General features: G+C 55.2%; 1 protein-coding gene across 1 annotated transcript; it reads right to left on the bottom strand.

The window, feature by feature from the left end:
* Positions 1 to 538: 538 nt before the first annotated feature.
* NGA_2035700 (tubulin-specific chaperone c) lies at positions 539 to 1,000 on the bottom strand (the record flags this gene model as incomplete). Its single annotated transcript, XM_005854546.1, has 1 exon — positions 539 to 1,000. A coding segment is annotated over one exon (462 nt), but the record flags the coding sequence as incomplete, so codon positions are not given.
* Between the last annotated feature and the right edge of the window lie 18,148 nt (positions 1,001 to 19,148).

Below are 19,148 nucleotides of genomic sequence, written 5' to 3'. Positions count from 1 at the left end.
GGAGGGTGAGGGACGAGGTGGTGGACAGCGTGTGGCTTGTGCAGCATGCGCACGGGCCGTTTGAGGGGTTAATGGGTGTGGGCTCGGGAGAGGGAGCGCTCCGGGAGAAGGGAAGTCTGGCGGTCGCCTAAGGTTCCTCCGAGAAGCATGGGAGGGGCTTGGACGGAGGGAATCGGTGGAGGGAAAGGCGTCCCAGCTCTTTCCGTGGACCCGGGCTGTACAGAGAGGCGGTCTCTGTCGTGGTTTTGTCAGCGCAGACGTGCGTGTGTTCTGGCCTCGGCCCTCCGGTCGACCCTGCCAGACCCATACTCCCTCTTGATTGGCGCGGAGCCTCGTGGGCGGGAACCACACCGCCAGCCGCGCTGTCGGCGTCTCAGAGAAACCAATTTTGCTCGAAACAACGCGTTTTTGCATGTCCCGTTTACTTTATTTGCTTCATTACATCTTCACAGTTCTTCCTCCTCCTCTTCCTCATTCTCCTCTTTATTTCCCCCTCCGTGCCACCCACCGCCAGTCCATCCCTCCCCATCCACCTCCTCCCTGACCCACGCCTCCTGCGGAAGGACCTGCCAATGCGGGGAAGCCTGCGCGCGCAGCCACTTGAAGTCCTTGACCTCGCGCCAGGCGTTCTCCGTGCCGCCCAAACCCGCCTCCTCCACTTGCTCCTCCCTCCCCGGGTAGGCCAATGCCCAAGGACCAAAACACAGGCGGTCGCAGTCCTCGATGATGGGCCCGGCGACGGTGTGCACGTACAAGGTGGTGTCGTATGTTCGATGGATGCGGAGCTGTCGGCTAGCCACGTACAGGGTACAGCCGATACAGTCCTGCAGGTAGACGGGACCCGCCACCGGGCCGCACAAGAGCTTGCAGTCCCTCAAATTCTCACAACGGAGGAAGTGGAGCGGAGAGAGGAGGGAAACGGTGCAGCGCGTCAAATCTCGGAGTAGGAGGTCCTTGGGAGGACCCTCTGTGCCCTCGGAGGTGAGTTGGCCAAATGTAAAATTGGCGTCTGCGGCGGGACCAAAACCCGGCATTGCGCCTGATAAATTGGACGCACCTGCCGCGGACAGGGAGGCATCTGCAGCATATTTGGGGGGTACCGCAGGCAATGGGGCGGTAGGTGTGGCCGGTCTTTTATCCAGGGCCCCCCGGTCTCTCGGTCTGCTTCCCCCCCTCCCTCCGGCCTCTGCGACCATGTCAGTACGCCCGTGACCCTCACTCACCATTAAAGAGCTTGTGACGCTTGCCGTGCGCCGTCGTCCTGCAAAAGTGAATCTTTTACGAGGCATCAGCGCTGTGCGCACTTCTTCCAATTTGCTACGGAGGCTCTCTGTTTCCTCCTGGGCCCGTCGCACGTCGTACGGGGGCAGAAAAAGGGCAGTATTTGAGACCAACTGGTCAAGGGACTTGATTTTGGTATCCATGCGAGAAAGTGTGTCGTCCACATTATCTGCCCGGCCAGGGCCAGATGAGATGTTCGTATCTGCATGTTCTTCCGAAAGCAGCGCGTTCAACACCTGAACTACGTCGTCATACGCCCGACGGAAATCCGTCCAAAAATACCCTACAGATTCCTTTGGGTCCTTAAAGTCTTTTTCTTTGGCTTTCGTGTCCTTGCGAGCTTGCAATCGGGCTTCTTGATGTGCGCGAAAGCGTGCGTCAATTTCAGCATGCCGATTTTTCGACTGCGGCGTGAGGACTGGGGGCACCTCTGCAGGAAAAGCATGTATTTTCTCCATGGCCGCGGAAGAGACTTCCCAATAAGGAAGTGATTCTCTGTCCGTGTTCGTGCGATCGTAAGAAGGGGTTAGACCATCATTTTTCACAGCCTATCTCCGCTGTCCGTCACTGCATTTTTTTTGGGCGAGGCTTTTCCCATCCTCTTCCCGACCGTCACGCACGGAAAAAAATCCGTGCGGTGGCGGGGATGAATATGCTTTGTTTGACCCGATAAGTCGATTTCAACATCTGGATTCCCCTCATTCATCACGCCATATTCGCATATGACTAAGTTTGCCATGCGATGCGCGGGCGCTCGTGGTTGTGGAGCGCTAGTAGAGGTGCAGCAGCTTGGATCAGATCTTGTATCATTCTGTCGCTTTATTTATTCCTCCGTATGCCAATCCCGCTGACTATTGAGATATCTTTGGTTTTGGCACGGGCCTGTGGTGTCTTATTACGCTCAGAGTATGCTTGCCCTTAATGTTTTAGTGTACAGACATGTAGGGCAAAATTTTCATGTGTCCGGTTGGGCGTGAGTCTATCTTCCATTTCACCGGCAGAGGAGTGCCAAAACAACGCGTCGTCACCTCCACCTCCTGATCTATATACGCAAACACACCAATGCTCGAACACAGGAGGAATTGTGTCCGTATTTTTGTCGTCAAGGACAAACGTCGTCCTATCACCATGACCTGCTTCTTCCGATTTCTGGGTACGTGCTGTCGAAGAGTGACCGGGCTTTGGTTTGTGAGGTGTACAGGCAGAACTTCTACGACTGCCATGAGCCAACCTCGGAAGGCATATGCACCATGTGCATGGCCATGTCATGGGTTCTCACTTTCTTGTTTGACCCGATCGTTCGGCCATCATGTGGTTGTCTTCAGCTTGCGTTTCGACCCTTTACATTTCCTCTACCTCCCTCTCCATGCACGCGCAGGGCTGGGAATGACCATAGCTCCCGTCGTCCTCATGCTCACATGTCTTCTGGCCAAAGGTACGTTTAAGCTATCCTGATGGACTTATTTGAAAGCCACGTAATTTCCCAGTTCCACGTGTTAAACCACCCGGAAATCCTTCGTCTCCTTGCCAGACTGGACGAGTACTACGGCCAGCCTGGTGAAGATCGATTCCCACGCAGAGATATACGAAGATGATATCGACTTCCACATGGGGCCTTTTAGAACATTCATGGAAGTCACGCAGGGAGATGAAGAGGTTTTTTCCAAGAACACCTACCCCTGGTGCACTCAGGATGCCTCCACACTCTCCCATTCTGCGGACCGGCGCCTGTGCTCGCTCCTTCAAGGCGTACAAGCCACTAGCGTCCTCGCGGTCATCACGGGCGGCATTGCCTTCCTCCTATACTGCATGTTAGCCTTCCGCTCCCTCAAAGGCGAGTACGTGGCCCGGACAGCCCGCGTCGCCATGAGCCTGCACATCGCCCAAGCGGTCTTGGCCTTCCTCAGCCTGGGTTTATGGCTGGCTCTCATGCGTGTCTATCAGTCCTCCCTCCAGTCCTCCCTTGGGCCCAACTTTGCTGACTTTTCGTTGCCGCACGGTCGGTCATTTTACCGCGTGGTCATCGTCGGGATTCTGGCCCTGGTGGCGGCCGGGGGGCTGCACACGATGGCGGGTCGCTCTGTGAGTGCCATTCAAAAGAGGGAGACCATTGCCCGAAAACGGAGCGAGTTCGAGATGAAGGAAGCGGCAGAGGCTGCGAGAATGCAAGCAGAGGAGGAACTGAAGGTTGAACAGCTTGTGTAACACCTCTTTTGGAAGTGCATCAAAATAGTTAAGCTAGGGAGCTAGCTGTCTCCAGGAACACGGTGACGAGTTCTACGTCAGAGGCTGGTGTTCGTTTCCATGTCTCTATTTTGCGTGTGCACACATTTTGGGGAAAGAATGAGTCGTGGGGACTGATTGTAGGCAGAACAATGGCAGCATGAGACGAGCGACCGCACTCAAATAGGGGAAGTGCGAATTTACATATGTTGCACTCTCCGTAACCAGCCATTGCATGCTTGATTGGAGAAAGCGCAGAGCAACTGATGGTAGAAAGGAACGTTGTGATGTTAGGTCAACCGGAAAGACTCTTGAGGTGACTTAGAAGCGGAGTGACATTTATACACACCATTTTTCATATCAAACTGATACGTCTCTGACAATCGGGTTGCAGTGCTACTATATCTGACGGGCACGACAGAGAAAAATGACTGGTAAAAGAAATATGCACGACAGCTGGGTCTCAATCAATTTGTGCATATTGGTAGAGTGTCCTCCTGGATGGCACGCCTGATTTTTTCAAAATGCAAAACCAAAAAGCGGGTCTCGTAACCTCCCCACCCCCAGCGGATGGGGCGAGGTCCCCCGTACACAGCGTGGATGGATGGCTTTTCACGGAGGCGCGTCTCTGTGACCTTTGTCAGAAACTAATCGTTTCCCTCACCCTCTGGAGCTGGGCGTGACTGATTTTCCACGTTCTGCACGCTTCAGGCACGCATTGTGGGACCTGGAGGCAGGGGGGGACGGGGAAGGAGAACATTCAGTCCTTCCAAAGCGATGGGGCTTCAACCGGGATTGGAAAGGCCCACCTTCCGGCGACCTATTTTGCCATCCTACCTTTATTTCCTCCTTTTCTCCATGCAGCCAATTATCGCCACGAGTTTCTCCGCAGGCACTCTCACCAGCCTGACACCTCAAAATCCCCCTCCCCCTGCCAGTGGGGTGAGCGTGAGGAAGACACCACGGCAGTTCCTAATGGAACGCCCTCCCGGTCCTTACACATGTTTGCGGGCTCGAGACGAGTCTCTACTAGGTTTTGACTTTCATTTCCAACGATTATTGCACGGGATTGAGTCCTCGGTCGGGTGTATGAGCCCTGTGAATGCAGGGGAGTTGCGGAAGCGTGTGTTAAATGTGATCGAAGAGGCATTGACGGAGGCATCGCAGCAACACCCTAGTGAAGACGGGAAAGAAGGGTCGACGGGGTCGACTGAAAAATTGAGAGATTTTTTTGTGACGGTGCACATTGACGAGTCATCCATCGTGTTACCTTCCTCCACCTCGGGCGTGGCTTTGAGCGCGCACGCGGTGTCCATGCCGTACGCCGTCATGCCGCCACCCGTTACCTTGGAAATCCGAGGTGAAGGACGGAGGTCGCCGGACGTTAAGCATTCGCAGTGGCTGAGGGACCGACAAGGCCTGGAGCGCTTCCGTGTCGGGCCAGGGGGCGAAGTTGCCCTTTCCCGGTCACTACCAGCGGGACGGGGGGAGGAAGAAGGGAAGGCGGGGAAGGCCGGAAGGGAGGTGCTCGAGGGTCTGGTAAGCAACATCTTTGTGGTCAAGGGTGGGAAGCTTCTGACTGCGAGCGATGGGATTTTGCCAGGGCACATGCGTACCATGGCGTTGAGAGCCGCGGAGGCACTGGGCGTGCCCGTGGGCGATCCGGAGGAGAAAATATTGTTAGAGGACATCTTGGAGTGGGAGGAGGCGTTTCTGACGGGCTCAGGACGCGTTCTGGTGCCGATCGGGAGGGTGGAAGGGACCAGCGTGGGTCTTCCCCCGGTGGATTTAGCGGCCGCGCCGGGGCCCATCACCAACCTGGTGCGTGCCCGCTTGTTGTACGATATGGAGGATGGCTGGGAAAACCTCAGGTCGCTGGCAAGCCGTTGAGCAAGAGTGGGTAAGCGGGGGGATGGAAAGCACTGGGAGAGCATGCACGAACTGGGTGACAAGCACCAGGGCGTTCCTACTCCTCAGCGGGGGGGGGGGGGGATGGTTCGTTTTCCAGCCGTGTCTTGCCGCCTTATGACAATTAAAAGGGCTTCCTGGTTCCCGTGGACGCATGCTTTTACGAGAAGGACGGTAGAAAAAACTCCATCGAGGGAGAAGACTCTTTCCATTCCACGGGTCTACCACGGTGGCACGTTTGGATTTCCAAGGGAGTGTACATCCTTTTCTGCTTGAGCGTATGGGCAAATATGGCACTACTCACTCTTTCTACTCCTCTCCTCCCCCCCGCAGGGTAAAGGAGGGCAAGATTGCCTCTAGATATGGACAGAACGTTTTGTTTAGTCGGTGGAAATACAATACGCTGATGGAAAGGAAAAGGAGATTACAAATTGATTCGATGAAATAACGGACGCAGGGTGACGAAGTCCCTTCTAGATATTGATTGTTCTGTCTCGGGCGGGGTCCTCCGCATCCTTGTCATTTAAAAGAGCGCCAAAGATATGCCTCCTGCCTCCCTGCGTGGGACGGAAATGGGGGAAGCTCGCATGGACCATCAATTTCTTTGATTAGTTTGTCAGGACGTGAAAGCACCTGAGCTCGTTCCATTTCCAATCTTTCTCCATACCGCGGCGGTCGAGCGGGGACCTGATGTTCTTTGGCCCCCACTTGCGCTTGAAACACATTAAGGTCGTCTTGGGTCCCTCCTCCTCTCCCTAACAAGACTTCCCGCGGCCTCCAGACCCCTCGCTTCGCCAAACAGACGCACACCACCCTATGTACAAACCCCAGCCGTCTCGCCTCATGCCAGCCTTGCCTAGAGGCCGTGACTCCCTTCTGTGCTGAGGCCTCCTTTACCTTCCAAGTCCCTCTACTCTTCCCGTTCTGCGCCTCAACCCCATCAGACACTCGTATGTGCGCACGGATGTTTTGAAAGGTCTCCGATTGCCCACACAGCCACCCATTGCCTACAGTCCCCCCTTCCCCTCCCTTTCTTCGCCCCCTCAAGCCCCTATCCTCGCTTTACCCCCCTCGTCGTCAAAAACACTTCAGTTTCTGCGAAATCCTCTCCCGGCACTCGGCGCATCGATCCACTTGGGCGATGCAGGGACCACAGTACCGATGCCCGCAAGGGACGCAGACATGATCCTTCTGCCGCTCCAGGCAAATGGAGCAATGCCGGTCCATCTCGCATTTCTTAGTCAGCGCCCCCGCCAAGTTCTCCTGCAGCTTCAGGAGATCCTCCTGGGTCAACTCCACCAGCTCCTCCACGGCCAGCACCCGCGCCCGTCGACTCCGTTCGAGCTCCCGCTCGTGCACTCGCCGGACGGTCGCGAGCAAGCCGTCCACAGACCCTTCCATCATCAACGCCCCTCCCCCCGCCCCCCCCTCCGTGCCCCCCCCCTCCATCCCTCCCTCCCCTCCCTTGTTCCCTGGGCCCAGCCCCCCCCCTGCGTCCTCCCGCACCACCTCCCGGACGACGAAGTCGCAGGTCAGCGTGAAGGTCTCCAAGTCCGGAGGGGGCCGGTAGAAGTTCGTGTACCCCCGGCCCTTTCCCAGCTGCGGGTCGTCGCCCGGATCGGGCGTGAGGAGGATGGGCGTGAGCTTCTCGTGGCGCGAAGTGATGAGGACGCCCTCCTCGGAGAGGAGGTTCCAGGTGGCCCTACCCGGATGCCGCGGAGGGCCGGGTTTTTGAGAGAGAGGCAGGTCAGGTAGACGCCGATGAAGCCGGGGTTGCTGAGCTTATCACCCGTAGGGTATAGACTGGGGGGGTGCAAGGGGATGGCGGTGGGAGGATGGACGAGGGGCCAATGCTAAGGGGGGGGGGGAGGGAGGGGAGGCGGAGGGGGGAGATGGTGGAGAAAGACTGCCGAGACGCAGCTTACCTGATGGTAAAGCTGCCCTCTGGCGTGCTGAATACCGTTCCTGAGACATAGTCGCCAGCCTGATGTTTTTCTCGCAGCTCTGACAAGGACTTTACACGCAGACGGATCATTCTGCCGCCCCCTGGCGTGCTTGAGTGGGGATATTAGAAGGGCCCGCTTGAGAACACGCGACAATCGATGATTGATGATCAAAATGCAGGCAACAGACTACATGTACAGTCCTTTAAATGTCCGATTTTTACAGTGACTACCACGTAGCATGCAAGCATCAAGACAGGTAAGTGTGCAAAACAGCAAGAGCAGCAACAGGCTATCCTCGACTCGTCGCACGTGCACTGCACTGTAATGCATGACGTTTAGCAGCTCAACAAAGCTAAAAAGCCTTAATCGTCAGCAATTAAAAACGTTCCAGCTGACATATCATGCACAAGCCTGGTCAGTGGCTCTAAAATCCCACATTATTCTCATCTTTCCGTCTGTATCATCATGGCGTCATTCCTCCTTCTCATAGCCACGACGGCCTGCATTTCCCCTGTATCAGCCAGTGACGTTTACCTGGTTATGAGATGGGTCAAAGCAAACTACTACATATAAGATTATCTTACGACCGCTCGAGTCTGTGCATGTGCTTACAGAGGAGGATGGGGAAGTGAAGAACAAGGGCAATGCCCGGAAGACCTTTCGAGCTTGTGAGAAGTTGTAGCTACCATAGCCACTTCTGTCCTAACTCGCACAAAATCATGGCTGTCATCGCTCGTATCACTGTTGTATGATCGTAAACGATGATGACAGCCACTGGAACTACGACAAGATGGCAAGGTTCAAGTAAAGCAAGCCTTGTTGACTTGAAAGGGAGACAGCATGAAGCGAGAGGCGAGCGCAGGCTGATAATTTGCTCGTAGCAATTAATTCGCGCCTCTAATATAACCCCTCGAATTATTGCTTCTTAAAATTTTACCTGTCGCCTGACATGAATACAACTTATAACGGGGTCAGGGGGAGCGGTGAGCGGAAGCTGCTTTAAGGGAGTGGTTTGCTGTTTAGCCCCGGGTGCTGCCAAGTGGAAGGGGAGAGGGATCGTATCTTGCTTCTCTCCCTCCTTGCTACGAAGTGCACAATGGGCAATGCGGGGAGCAACGGGAATGTGTCTTTGGGCGTGGAGACAGAAAAAATGGCCTACATGGCTGGTGAAACCGTCAAGGGGACCGTCTCTGTTTTGATAGCTGTCGAGACACAGGTAATTTAATGTGCAGGGCCCATCTCTTCTCCTTCTCCCGCTCTCTTACCCACGACGATCATGGGGATAATATCGGTTTATGTACCCATGCATGTATTTGACAACTTTAACAATTTTCACTTCTTTCAAGTATCAAACCCAATGTATACCCTGCGCTGACTTACATAACGTATTGCCAATCCATTTCCTCTCTATTATCGCCTGTCCCCGTCTTTTCCAGACTACGGGGGTTTTCCTTCGAGTGAAAGGCCTCGAAAAAGTATATTTTACGGAACGCCGCTCAGGAAGGGACATGGAGGATCGGGACAGGACATTGCAGGACGAAGTCAGTTTTTTCGACGTGAAAATGCCCTTGCTCACAGCTCAAGCCGGCGTCCTTGGCCCCGGGCAATACCAAATTCCCTTCTCCTTCGCGCTCCCTGACTCCCTGCCAGGCACCCTTCCAGAAGAGGAAGGGGTCAGTGGAAGCGAATCGTACCGCTGCTCTGTTGAGTATGAGGTTTTAGCCTACGTGGATATTCCTGGACTTCTCTCCAGCAACGTGCAGCACCGGCGGCTGTTGACAGTGACCGCGGCCATGAACCCATGGTCCGTGCAAAGCGGGGCCGTAGAGAAGACAAACAAGGTGTGCTTGCTCTGCTGCATTCCTCGGGGCGAGGTCTGGATGCGTGCGTCTATGCCCCAGTCCCATTACCGGCCTGGGGAGACTGCCAGCCTGGTGGTTGACATCCACAACCGCTCTCCGGCTGCCGTGCGTCACGTCACGGTCCGTCTCCTCAGGCGCCTTCGCTTGGGTACGCGCAGCAGTGGCTGGGTTTACTACAATTCGGACGTCCTGACCTCTCTGAAGCTTGCAGGGCTCCGCCCCGGGCAGCAACGCATGGACCAAGCCGCCGAGAAGCTAGGCTTGGTCTTAGCCTCGACAGATGGGAAGCCTCTGACCGCAGAGGTGCTGGGGAGCATCGTCGAGTGCACCTACGTGGTCGAAGTAACGGCTAAGGTCAATTGGGCCCCTTTGATGGCCATCGAAATTCCCATTCATGTCTATCACGGGGCCTCGCCTCCTCCCTCCTCTTTGCCCGAGACCCATCGCCACGAGCCTTTGCCCCCCCTCCCGACCGCGACTGCTGTCCCTTTTCACCCTATCCTTCTGGACGCCGTCGACATCCCCTTGGCAAGTGTCACCTCCGCGCCTGCCTCTGCGAGCACTGTCCAGCCAATATCGGTGTTGCCCTCGGCGCCATCCCTGCGAGGGGGGCGGGAGGGGAAAAGTTTGGAATAGGAAGGGGACGGGGGGGATGTCTGTGTAGGAGGGAGAGGGTCCCTGTGGCAAACGTTATCGGATCTGCTTCTTTGTAAATGTAAATGACTCATATGACTGAATGGTATGTTGGAAATGGACAAGGCGGTGTAAGGCAGAGGGGCAAAGGGATCTCTACAGCATCCAGGGTCTTGTCTTGGCCCTCAAAGCTTCTTCTTTTCCGAGTTGCTCTATTCTTTCCGCTCCCACGCAGACGCAGAATGATACATACTAACCTACAAAGGCTTTCGCACGCTTTTCCGTTGTGCCATTACCACCGCCCGGTACTCTTTCCTTCTCCTCGAGCTCGGCCTCCTCGGGCACACGCTCCCCCCCCCCGTGCCGAGCCCCTTGCTAACCACGTCGCAGTTCCCCCTCTCTCTATACAGGGTGATACCCCATCAACCTGCTGCGGAAAAGGTCCAAGACCCCGATTCCTTCCTCGATATTGTGGACCGCCGAGTCCTCCCCCGGTCCCCGTCGGCGCCGCTCGGCCCAGGAAACGGCCCCGACCACGCCGAGGACCATGCCCGTGAGGAGACTGCAGAGCACCGCAGCCAGCATCCCCTGCCTCGCGCCCGCCGTTCCGCTGTCCCTCCCTTTTTCTCCTCCTGGCCCCTCTTGGAGTAAGGCCTCCTTCCTCTCTTTTCCGGTTCCGCCCATCCTCCCCCCCTCCTCCGCCCGAGCGCCGGCACTCTCTACTGGCCTGTCCGAGCCCGTCGATGACTCTCTGAAGGACGCGAGTGCCGACGAGGACGAGGATCCTTCTCCTCCCTTCTGGCTCCCCTTGAGCCCCTTCCCCTCCTTCTTCCCCTTCCTCTTTCTCCGCCTCCCCTTCTGCTCCCTCCCGCCACACGGCCTTTCCGGATCATCCGTCGCCATTGCCCACGGTTCAGTGGCGGCTTCCAGCACCGACAACGGGCAGAGGGACTGCCCTACACACTCCTCCAATATCAGCTCCCTCCCCCCATACAGCATGCGAAAAAAGTGCTTTCCCTCCCCTTCCACGCCACCGTGCCCAGTCCCGTCTGCTGCATACAGCTCCACCGCCAAAACGGCCGCGTAGGGAGGCCAGGCGCCGTCCCACACCCCCCAGGCTGCCAGCAGGGGCAGCACGCTCGTGTCGTGCCCGAGGAAGAGACCAAACTTCAAGTGCGACCTCCCCCCCGCCCTCGCCTGCATATTCTCCAGCAATTCCCTGGCCAGAGGCCCGATCCCCAACTTGCTGTAGTACGCGTCGTTCCACGCGAATTTAAAACTCCGTGTCCGGGCCGCGTGCACAAAGGCGTCCGCCAACGTCCGGTGCGTGAGGGAGGGAGGGAAAGCGCGGCCGGTACAGACGGTGGTGCCCAAGCAATCCAGCATGTGCTCCCACTGGTACCCGGGAAGCTCCCTCTCCATCCGCGCGTCCAGCTCCCGGACCGCGGCGGACTGGTTGTATGCCGCCCACTCGGCCGAGGCCATCGCCTCCCTCTCCACGCCGGACAGGGCGGGGCAGACGTTGTGGTTCGGGGCGATTTCGTCCAAGGCGAAGTCCCCCGTGTGCCAGCGCAGCGTCACGTCCTCACGGCGGGCCTCAAACATGCTCTGCACCAATGCCTCGCCCGACATCTCAGTCCGGAAAGAAGGGTCGTCGTCCGACCGCAGATACAAGGCCAGCGCTTTCATGGCCCCCAGCTGATCGCGTGCGAAGAGCTTCAAAGGCCCGTGTCCTATGTAGGCGGCGCCCAGGGCGCGGCCATTCGCTGCCTCTTGCTCGAAGCCCTCCACGACGAGCTGACCCAGATGGCAGGTGCCGCCAAGGACGGTCGGGGAGCCGTCATAGAGCTTGCGGAAAATGAAGGGGGGCGAGCGGGCTGTGCCGTTGGGAGGATGAGACATGTCCAGGCGATGAGGTTGTAAAGCACGACGTGTTCGAATGGCTTGGTGAATCGGTGGACAGCCCTCGCACGTTCTCCTGCCCCCCTTAGACAGACTACCCTACCGTCGTGGGCCCCGGCCGAGGAAGAAGCCCGGGTCATCTCCGTCACGTTGCAGTCCCACTCGAAGCCGTAGTCGTCCCAGCAATTCATGTACTTGATGTACGGGACACGGGACCCATGCCTGGCTATTGCCTGGACCTGGAGGAGGCGCAGGCCTGGGTAACGACTCGCGACCTCGGCGTCCAACCCGGGAAAGGTCACGTTGTTGGGGCTGAACACCGACCAGAGCGGTGAAAAAATAAGGGGAGAGATATTTGAGGACTTGTGGACTCTTGTCTTTCGATGAATCGGATCGGTTAAGAAGGTGAGCTTGACATTCGCGTGACTTGGTAGGAGATTGGGATCCCCGAGAATTGCTGAGACCCCGCCCGGACACGCCCTCGAGACCTGGCCTCATTCGCAACTTTTGATTTTATTTGACAACATTCACGATACGTGCCGTAATGTTTTAGTGGTAGTCCCCCCTTATTCCTTGCTACATTCACAACCGATTGTCATGCGGACTGATTCTGCCCGTCCTCCTAACCTGTTGCAGTAGGCGAAATCACGTCTGTCAAACGTAACACCGTCCTCCTCCTTCTTGTGCCTTCTGGAAAATGCGCCATGATTGTCGACATATTCTGCATAATCTTCCTCGTTTGCGCAGGGTACAGAACCACAAGAGACAGCAGCTGTGGCCCAACCCCCCCCGACCCCAAGGCTAAGCAGCAAAAAGAACGATACTTTCATCACCACTGTTGCGTATTGATATTGGCTTGGATGAACATGGTGTGCATACGAGCGGTGATGTTTCATGAATTCTATTGCATGCGTGGAAATTTTCCTCCGAGCATGCCAAGTTTCCTGCTTTTACGTGTCATGTGAAAAAGCCTTTTTGAGGGCAGCGATAGCGGTAAGCGACTCCTTGGGGGGGTACGTCAGCCAGGCCCACCCAGGCCGATTTAAGACTTGAACTTATTCCGGCCCAGCTTGCGTACAATGTATTTCTTCGTTCTATGACGGATTAATTGGGCGCGACATACCTGTTTAGGTATCACATGTCTGGAAGGAGGGACCACGGGCCAGTACAGCGACCAGTGACAGACCGCAGATGTTTTGAGTCAAGGACATAAGTTATAGAATGCAAAGAAGGCGCAAATATTTCCCATGGACAATGACAATTTATTGCATCATTATTTACACGAGTTTCATTACGAATTCGAACTCATGCATGTTCGATTAAATTCCCAAACAACTTCACTCGGACGTCGGATAGCTCTGAAGTCAACTTGCTCTTATCCCCTCGCTTTCTGGCTCATTTTGCCACAATTCATGACAATCATATTATTACATGCATTTTCAATCATGATGCCTGCCTTCTAAATATCAGACATTATTAGGCAATTCCATGCTTTTCTAAATCAAATATCAATACATTCTTCAAGACCACTGGAAGACGTCTGACGCAACATATTCTGGCGTGCCCGTGTCGAACTCTCATTTAGCATTACTGACCATCCCATCTATGCACAGGGCACTTGCGCGCTCATTTTCTGGAAGAGCGTCTACTATAATTGCAAGGTGTACACAGGCCGCAGCTGCCGTAGTTTCACAACAAACATGTTCTGAGTGCCATTCCTGCGTCGAGATTCTCGGAAGTTCTGTCAATCCCAGACTGCGGGCAGCAAAGTCACTATCGACCCCTCCCCTCATTCCATTGCCCCCTCATCCAGCATCAACCAGAGGCTCGGATCTTCCACGTCTGAGACCCCCGGTCCCTCCCCGACTGCTCCCGACACCGCCAGGTCCGTGCCCAGTTCCAACGAAGGGGCGGCGCCCTCCCAGATGGAGTCCGCCCACGCCCAGAGGCCATCGTCTTCCTCCTCCCCTTCATTCGCATGTGGTACCTTCTCCTCTTCCATGGCTGTCGTCCTGGAGCTGGTCTCTGGCGCCGTCGCCGCCATGCCCCCACGGCCTGACTCATGTCGATTCAAGGTAAAGATCTCGCCCCCACCGCGCCCATAGTTCACTCCTTCCGGCAACCCCCTCGCCAAGACCATGCCCTGACTCAACCCGTCCTGCTCCCCCTGTTCCATCCGTCCCCTCTCTCCATCCACGGAGGCATCGAAGCCTTCTTTCCCGGCGGGCAGGAGCCCCATCGGTAATGGCTCAGGAGCCGCCCCTGAGTCCATGAGGCGGAGCAGTCCCGCCGGCAACAGAGGCCCGCGAGCGCTCCAACTCACGGGGAACGAGGTCTTGCGCCGCATCGAGGAAGGGAAAGGCCGATGTGGGGGTGGGCGGTAGGAAAAGGAGGAGGTCCCAGTGGCGGGGGGCATGGCCAAGCTCGCGGGCAAGGAGGCGGAGGAGGCGGTGGAGGTGGAGGAGGCGGCGCTCGAGGTCGAGCAGACAGAGGATGATGAAGCGTGCAGGGGGGAAGCGGAGGAAGGAGAGACGGGCGCCGCCTCGGTGGGAGGCAATCTTCGGCGCTTGGAGGCCCGTTCGTGCCGTTGCTGTTGCTGCTGCAGCTGCTCTTTTGCTTGCTGTTGCAAGGCTTGCTCCCTCCTTGAGGCCAAGACTGCCTGCCGCTCTGCAGCATGAGTGCTGCGCCTGGAACTGGATCTTCTCTGCGAGGATGGGGGGCTTTTCTCCCCCGCTGGCAGCAAGGCGTCGGATCGAGGCTTGGCCGGGGCTCCCACTGCCCGCGGAGACGCGTCCTGTTTGACAGCCAGACACAGGACGAGGCTGCTCTCTCCCTTCTCAGAGACGTGGAAGGTGAGGGTCCCCGTGCAGGCCACCAGGAGGTCTGTTCGCGTCACGCATTCTACTTGCACTTCCACCTGGGAAGTGTCGCGCTGCAGAAGGACGGCGGCTGCCGCCCGGTGCAAGGTGGCCAAGCCCTCGGGCGTGGTGAAAGACGCCCACACCGAGACAGAAGTCAGCCCGGTTTCTTTCAGTGTGCACGTGAGCTCATCCGTAGATATGAAGAGCTGCTTCATCGCCTCGCTGCAAAAGACGGACTCAGCCCCGGTACCTCCGCGCGAGATAATGTAGCAGGCCAAGTCGTCCAGCTCCGGGGGCGTGGCGGCGCTTGAGCCCGGGACAGCCCGGACGCCCTTCCCGCCTATCTCCCCAATTCCTCCACCGATGGTGTGCAGGAGCTCGATTTGGGACAGGGAAGATCCGCCGTCCTCGCCTGCTGACATGCACGTTAACAGGTGATAGACTAGGTCCAGAAGGCCGTGAGAGGTGTCCTTCCCTGTTGCCTGATTGAAGAGGGACACGATGCGCACGTAGTCCACCATCTTTCTTCGGTCCAGCAAACCCATGGAGGCCATCTTTTGAATTTGCTGCACAAATGCGCGTCCGCCTTGGGCGAGATTCTCGCACTGGCCTATCAGAGTTTGAGTACGGGAAGCCACACTTGGCGTCCCTTTGCTTCCTATCGTCCCCGGCAAGCCCACCATTTTACTCCCAAGGCTGTTGGGAGCACACATCATTTGCGAGCGCGACGTAGACTTGAATATCAGGCTTATTTAAAGCCTGTGTTTACAGAACCTGGACGGCCAGAATTGTGATGACTCTACTATCCTTCCTCCGAAAGCCTGCCGCGATCAGCGGCAGCGAGAATGTAACCGATGCGTTCAATACTGTATGCACGTAAATTGGTCATGGGTGTGAGTGTGCATGAGATTTTTGCAGGGTGGTGATTCGAAGGGCAGAAACCGGCGTGATCCCCGGGGAGTTGGCCTTAAACGGCGCGCGTACTCTTTGGTCTAACGATTAACCCCAGCCCGTTCTCAAAAACTGCCAAAGAGGTATCATTCACTGTAGAGTGCTCACAAATCAGAAACAAAACCACGTCTCAAACATTCAACACGACCATCCTCCCCCAAACCACAGACCCGAAAGCGGCCGTCCGGACGGCTACGGTGTGGGAAAACGCGAAGCTCGGGCGTGTGGTCAAAGCGAGGAGGACGTGGGATCGCCCACACCCACATGGTGAGGGCCCCAGGGAGGCCCCATGCGCGGGGCCAAAGACTGGTCATTGGGCTCTGACACGTGCTACAATGCGACACCGGCACGCATGGGGGGGCTGTACTTTTAAATTTTTTATACCACTATGTCTCGAAAAGACACTTTTTTGGCTTCTTTTTTCGCATCCGAAAGCGAATATTTTACTTTCTTCGACCTCCAGGCCCGCGCATCGTCGCCCTCGTAGCTGAAGCCGAAACATATGTCACCCGAGACGAGGGCACCGGGCGTCACTTGTACCCTACTACCATCCACTTGACCCGATCAACGTGGGATCCAAGCAGTCATCGACGGAGTTTTAAACACGTACCGCAGGCATCTTGAGGTCGGGGGACAAATGCCGACGCGACATCGCCCTGCAATCCACGCAGCTGCAAGAACAAGAACAAGAGGGCCAAGTTCAACGAGGATCGTTGAAGAAGCATCAGTGAAATGGACATCCCGCACGAAAAACGAAGGCACGGACACTCGCCTCGGTTGCTTTTCTGTTCTACAAGTGTGGACTTTGCCAATACCTTGAGATGGAATGAGGAAATTGGGGCCTTATACTTTTATGAGGTCAGATAGCTTATTTTTCTGTTCATGTTCGCTTTTCTAGCCGACAACAGAGTTCTTGGTGAACGTGTGTTTGAACTGACATTTTTATGTAGCATATGAAAAGATTGTGTTATTAAGAGAAATATTGTAGCGTACATATTTGTAGAGTCATCTTAAGAAATCTTCGTATATCTTACCACGATCACGGGCGTCAGTCACAGTACTCTGATCATTCTCCGCAGAAATCAATTTATGTAGTGCATGTGTTTGGCTTACATCTCTCTCTCGCGAATTATGGTCGTCGAAATATATATTTCAATTTCTTTTCACATAGTGAGTAGAATACTAGTGCATGTCTTTCTCGCTTTAATAGCAGGGATAAGTGTAACCTCCTCAAAACGGAAAGTGGGCGGTCGAGACCTGGCTAGTTTGAGGGTGCGAATTGATGGATATTATTATTGCGCAACCGAAAAGGAGAAAATAAGTAAACTGTAATGAGTTTGCAATGTTCATCTACATTGCTAATTGAGAGATCCGAAAACTGAACAAAACTGCCTTTTACTCCTTTGTCGTCTCAGCACAACTAAATATTTACAAGGTACATTTCTTTCGGAAGCCAGGCAAATAAATGCGTTGTTGATAGCTTCCTTGCAGATCGTTCTGAACTGCTTGTAGATGCGCTACATAAACATTACATATTCTTAAAACGATTGTGGTACGAGAGATCGCTCTTCTGCATCCAGGCGTCGTTCACTTCTTGAAAATTCTATTCGACCATTTTCCTTCTTCCGTTCGACGTACCAAGTGTACTATGAAATGATGTTCCCTCTCTGAGACACTAAGCACTCTGTTGTGGTAAAAGACGTATAACATTTACAGTTCGTGACTTTCTTTCTTAAGCGCCATCTGTTCAATCTCCTCGTCCACGCTTTCGCCCCAATCATCTCGAGCACACTCACTTCACCGCACCTCTCCCACACATCTTCCGACCACTTCCATCAATATTGTACACTTGCCTGATACAGCTCATCGAGGTGATTGAGATTCTTATTTACCGTGTAAAAGTAATGATTTTTTCGTCAACTTGAAATGCACATTCAACTTGTGTTGAGGTCCTGACTCAATTTCACGCAAGCAATATCAATACGAAGACAACTGACTTGCAAGGAAATGGACAGAATAGCTAGAACACCATTTTTGTGCTATTATGGACACAAAGTACTGGGATGGTAAGGAAAAGATCTATAGCGGTGAGCTGCTAGCGCGAAATCAAGTCTTCAAGACACGTCGTAGTTGGGGAAAAAGGAAGGAGCGTGATGTTCGAAAGGCTCTTACGTACTGGAATTGTCAGATTGAAAACAAAATTTAAAAAATATATCTCAGACAGAAGGACCTAAACAAGAGAGCATTCTAAAAATTACATCGTCGGCGAGATCGCGTGGCAGAAGCTCCAGTCACGTCTTTTTCCAGCGTGAGGTGGGATGGAACGCCATGTTATAATGAACCATTTATCTAAATGCTCGAATCTGCATTACAGAGTGACCTGATGTTCTTTATGGGCGGACCCAAAACTAAATGAACGGCCTGCACTATGAAGCCCGCAAGCCAGGTCAACCTCCTGCCTCTCCCTTTCCCTTCAGCCGCACGAAGTTCAACGCAATTATCAAACGTCATCCTCAGGACTTTGAGGTGCGTGAAATCGACCTAGAAGGCATTGTGGCAGACATTACAACTCCAGCAAAGTTTCCAGCGTCATGGGAATTTGCCATTAGGAAAGGTGCGACGGCTGAAGCCGCACTGGGGCACGACGTTACACTGAATACCTCAAGCACCGCTTTGGCCGTGCGATCATCGCACTTGCTCCCCCCATGTTATGGGAGAGAAGAATTGATAAGTAGATATGGTATGGAGCTTTTAAAAGCGCTTGAGTCACTCCATCGACGGAGCGTCCTTGAGGTGCTGGTCCCCACCACGCCATACTCGCAAGCTGGAAAAGGCACGGAGAGTGAAGTCGGTGAGGGAAAACATACGGGATGTGGTGAGAAAGCACAAGAAATCGAGCGCCTGGAAGATGAAATCAACATCCCTCTCCCGTCCGACCGGGCTGCCCGGGGGATGTTGCACCGGTCTCTCCGAGCCTGTTTTCCTGGGCTGTCCACTTGCCAACACCCGCATGCTCCCTCCCTCCTGCGTGCCTCCAAAGACACTCCGAAAATCACCCTTGCCAATGCTCTGCTTCAGCTCCAGGGAGTAACTCTCTCCCACGTCCTGGATCTTCTGGCGTACATGGGCCGAGGTCCCTCGGACCCCGGGCCAGAGACTCAGGCGGGTGTCAGGCTGGGAGGGGGCCTCGACCGAGATGCTCGCAAGCAGGCGCACGAATTGATCACGAAACACTCCCCAGCCCTGCAGTGCATCTCCCGCAACAATATTCATGTCATCGTGGTCTGGAAACCCGCGTCAGGGCGCCAGGAAAAGAAAAAAAGGCGTCGGAGTGAATTCTCCTGTGCTTCTTCCACGTCCGGTCACAGCCCCGGCAACGCCGATATGGCGGGTACGCACGGATTTCTCGCCCGTTTTGTCCTGTGCAAGAGGAACGTGGAGCATTTGGAGGCTTTGCAGCGAGTGGGCCGAGCGTGGGGGCTTTCCCTCTCCACTTCCCTGGCCACCGCGGGGGTCAAGGACAAGCGTGCCATCACCTACCAGTACGTTACTGCCAGCATACCTGGAACTCCAGACGCGCT

This window comes from Nannochloropsis gaditana, assembly GCF_000240725.1.
Source record: "Nannochloropsis gaditana CCMP526 unplaced genomic scaffold scaffold469, whole genome shotgun sequence".
Taxonomy (NCBI): domain Eukaryota; class Eustigmatophyceae; order Eustigmatales; family Monodopsidaceae; genus Microchloropsis; species Microchloropsis gaditana.
Note: the sequence above shows the minus strand (reverse complement) of the source record. Positions and strands in the feature narration are given on the sequence as shown.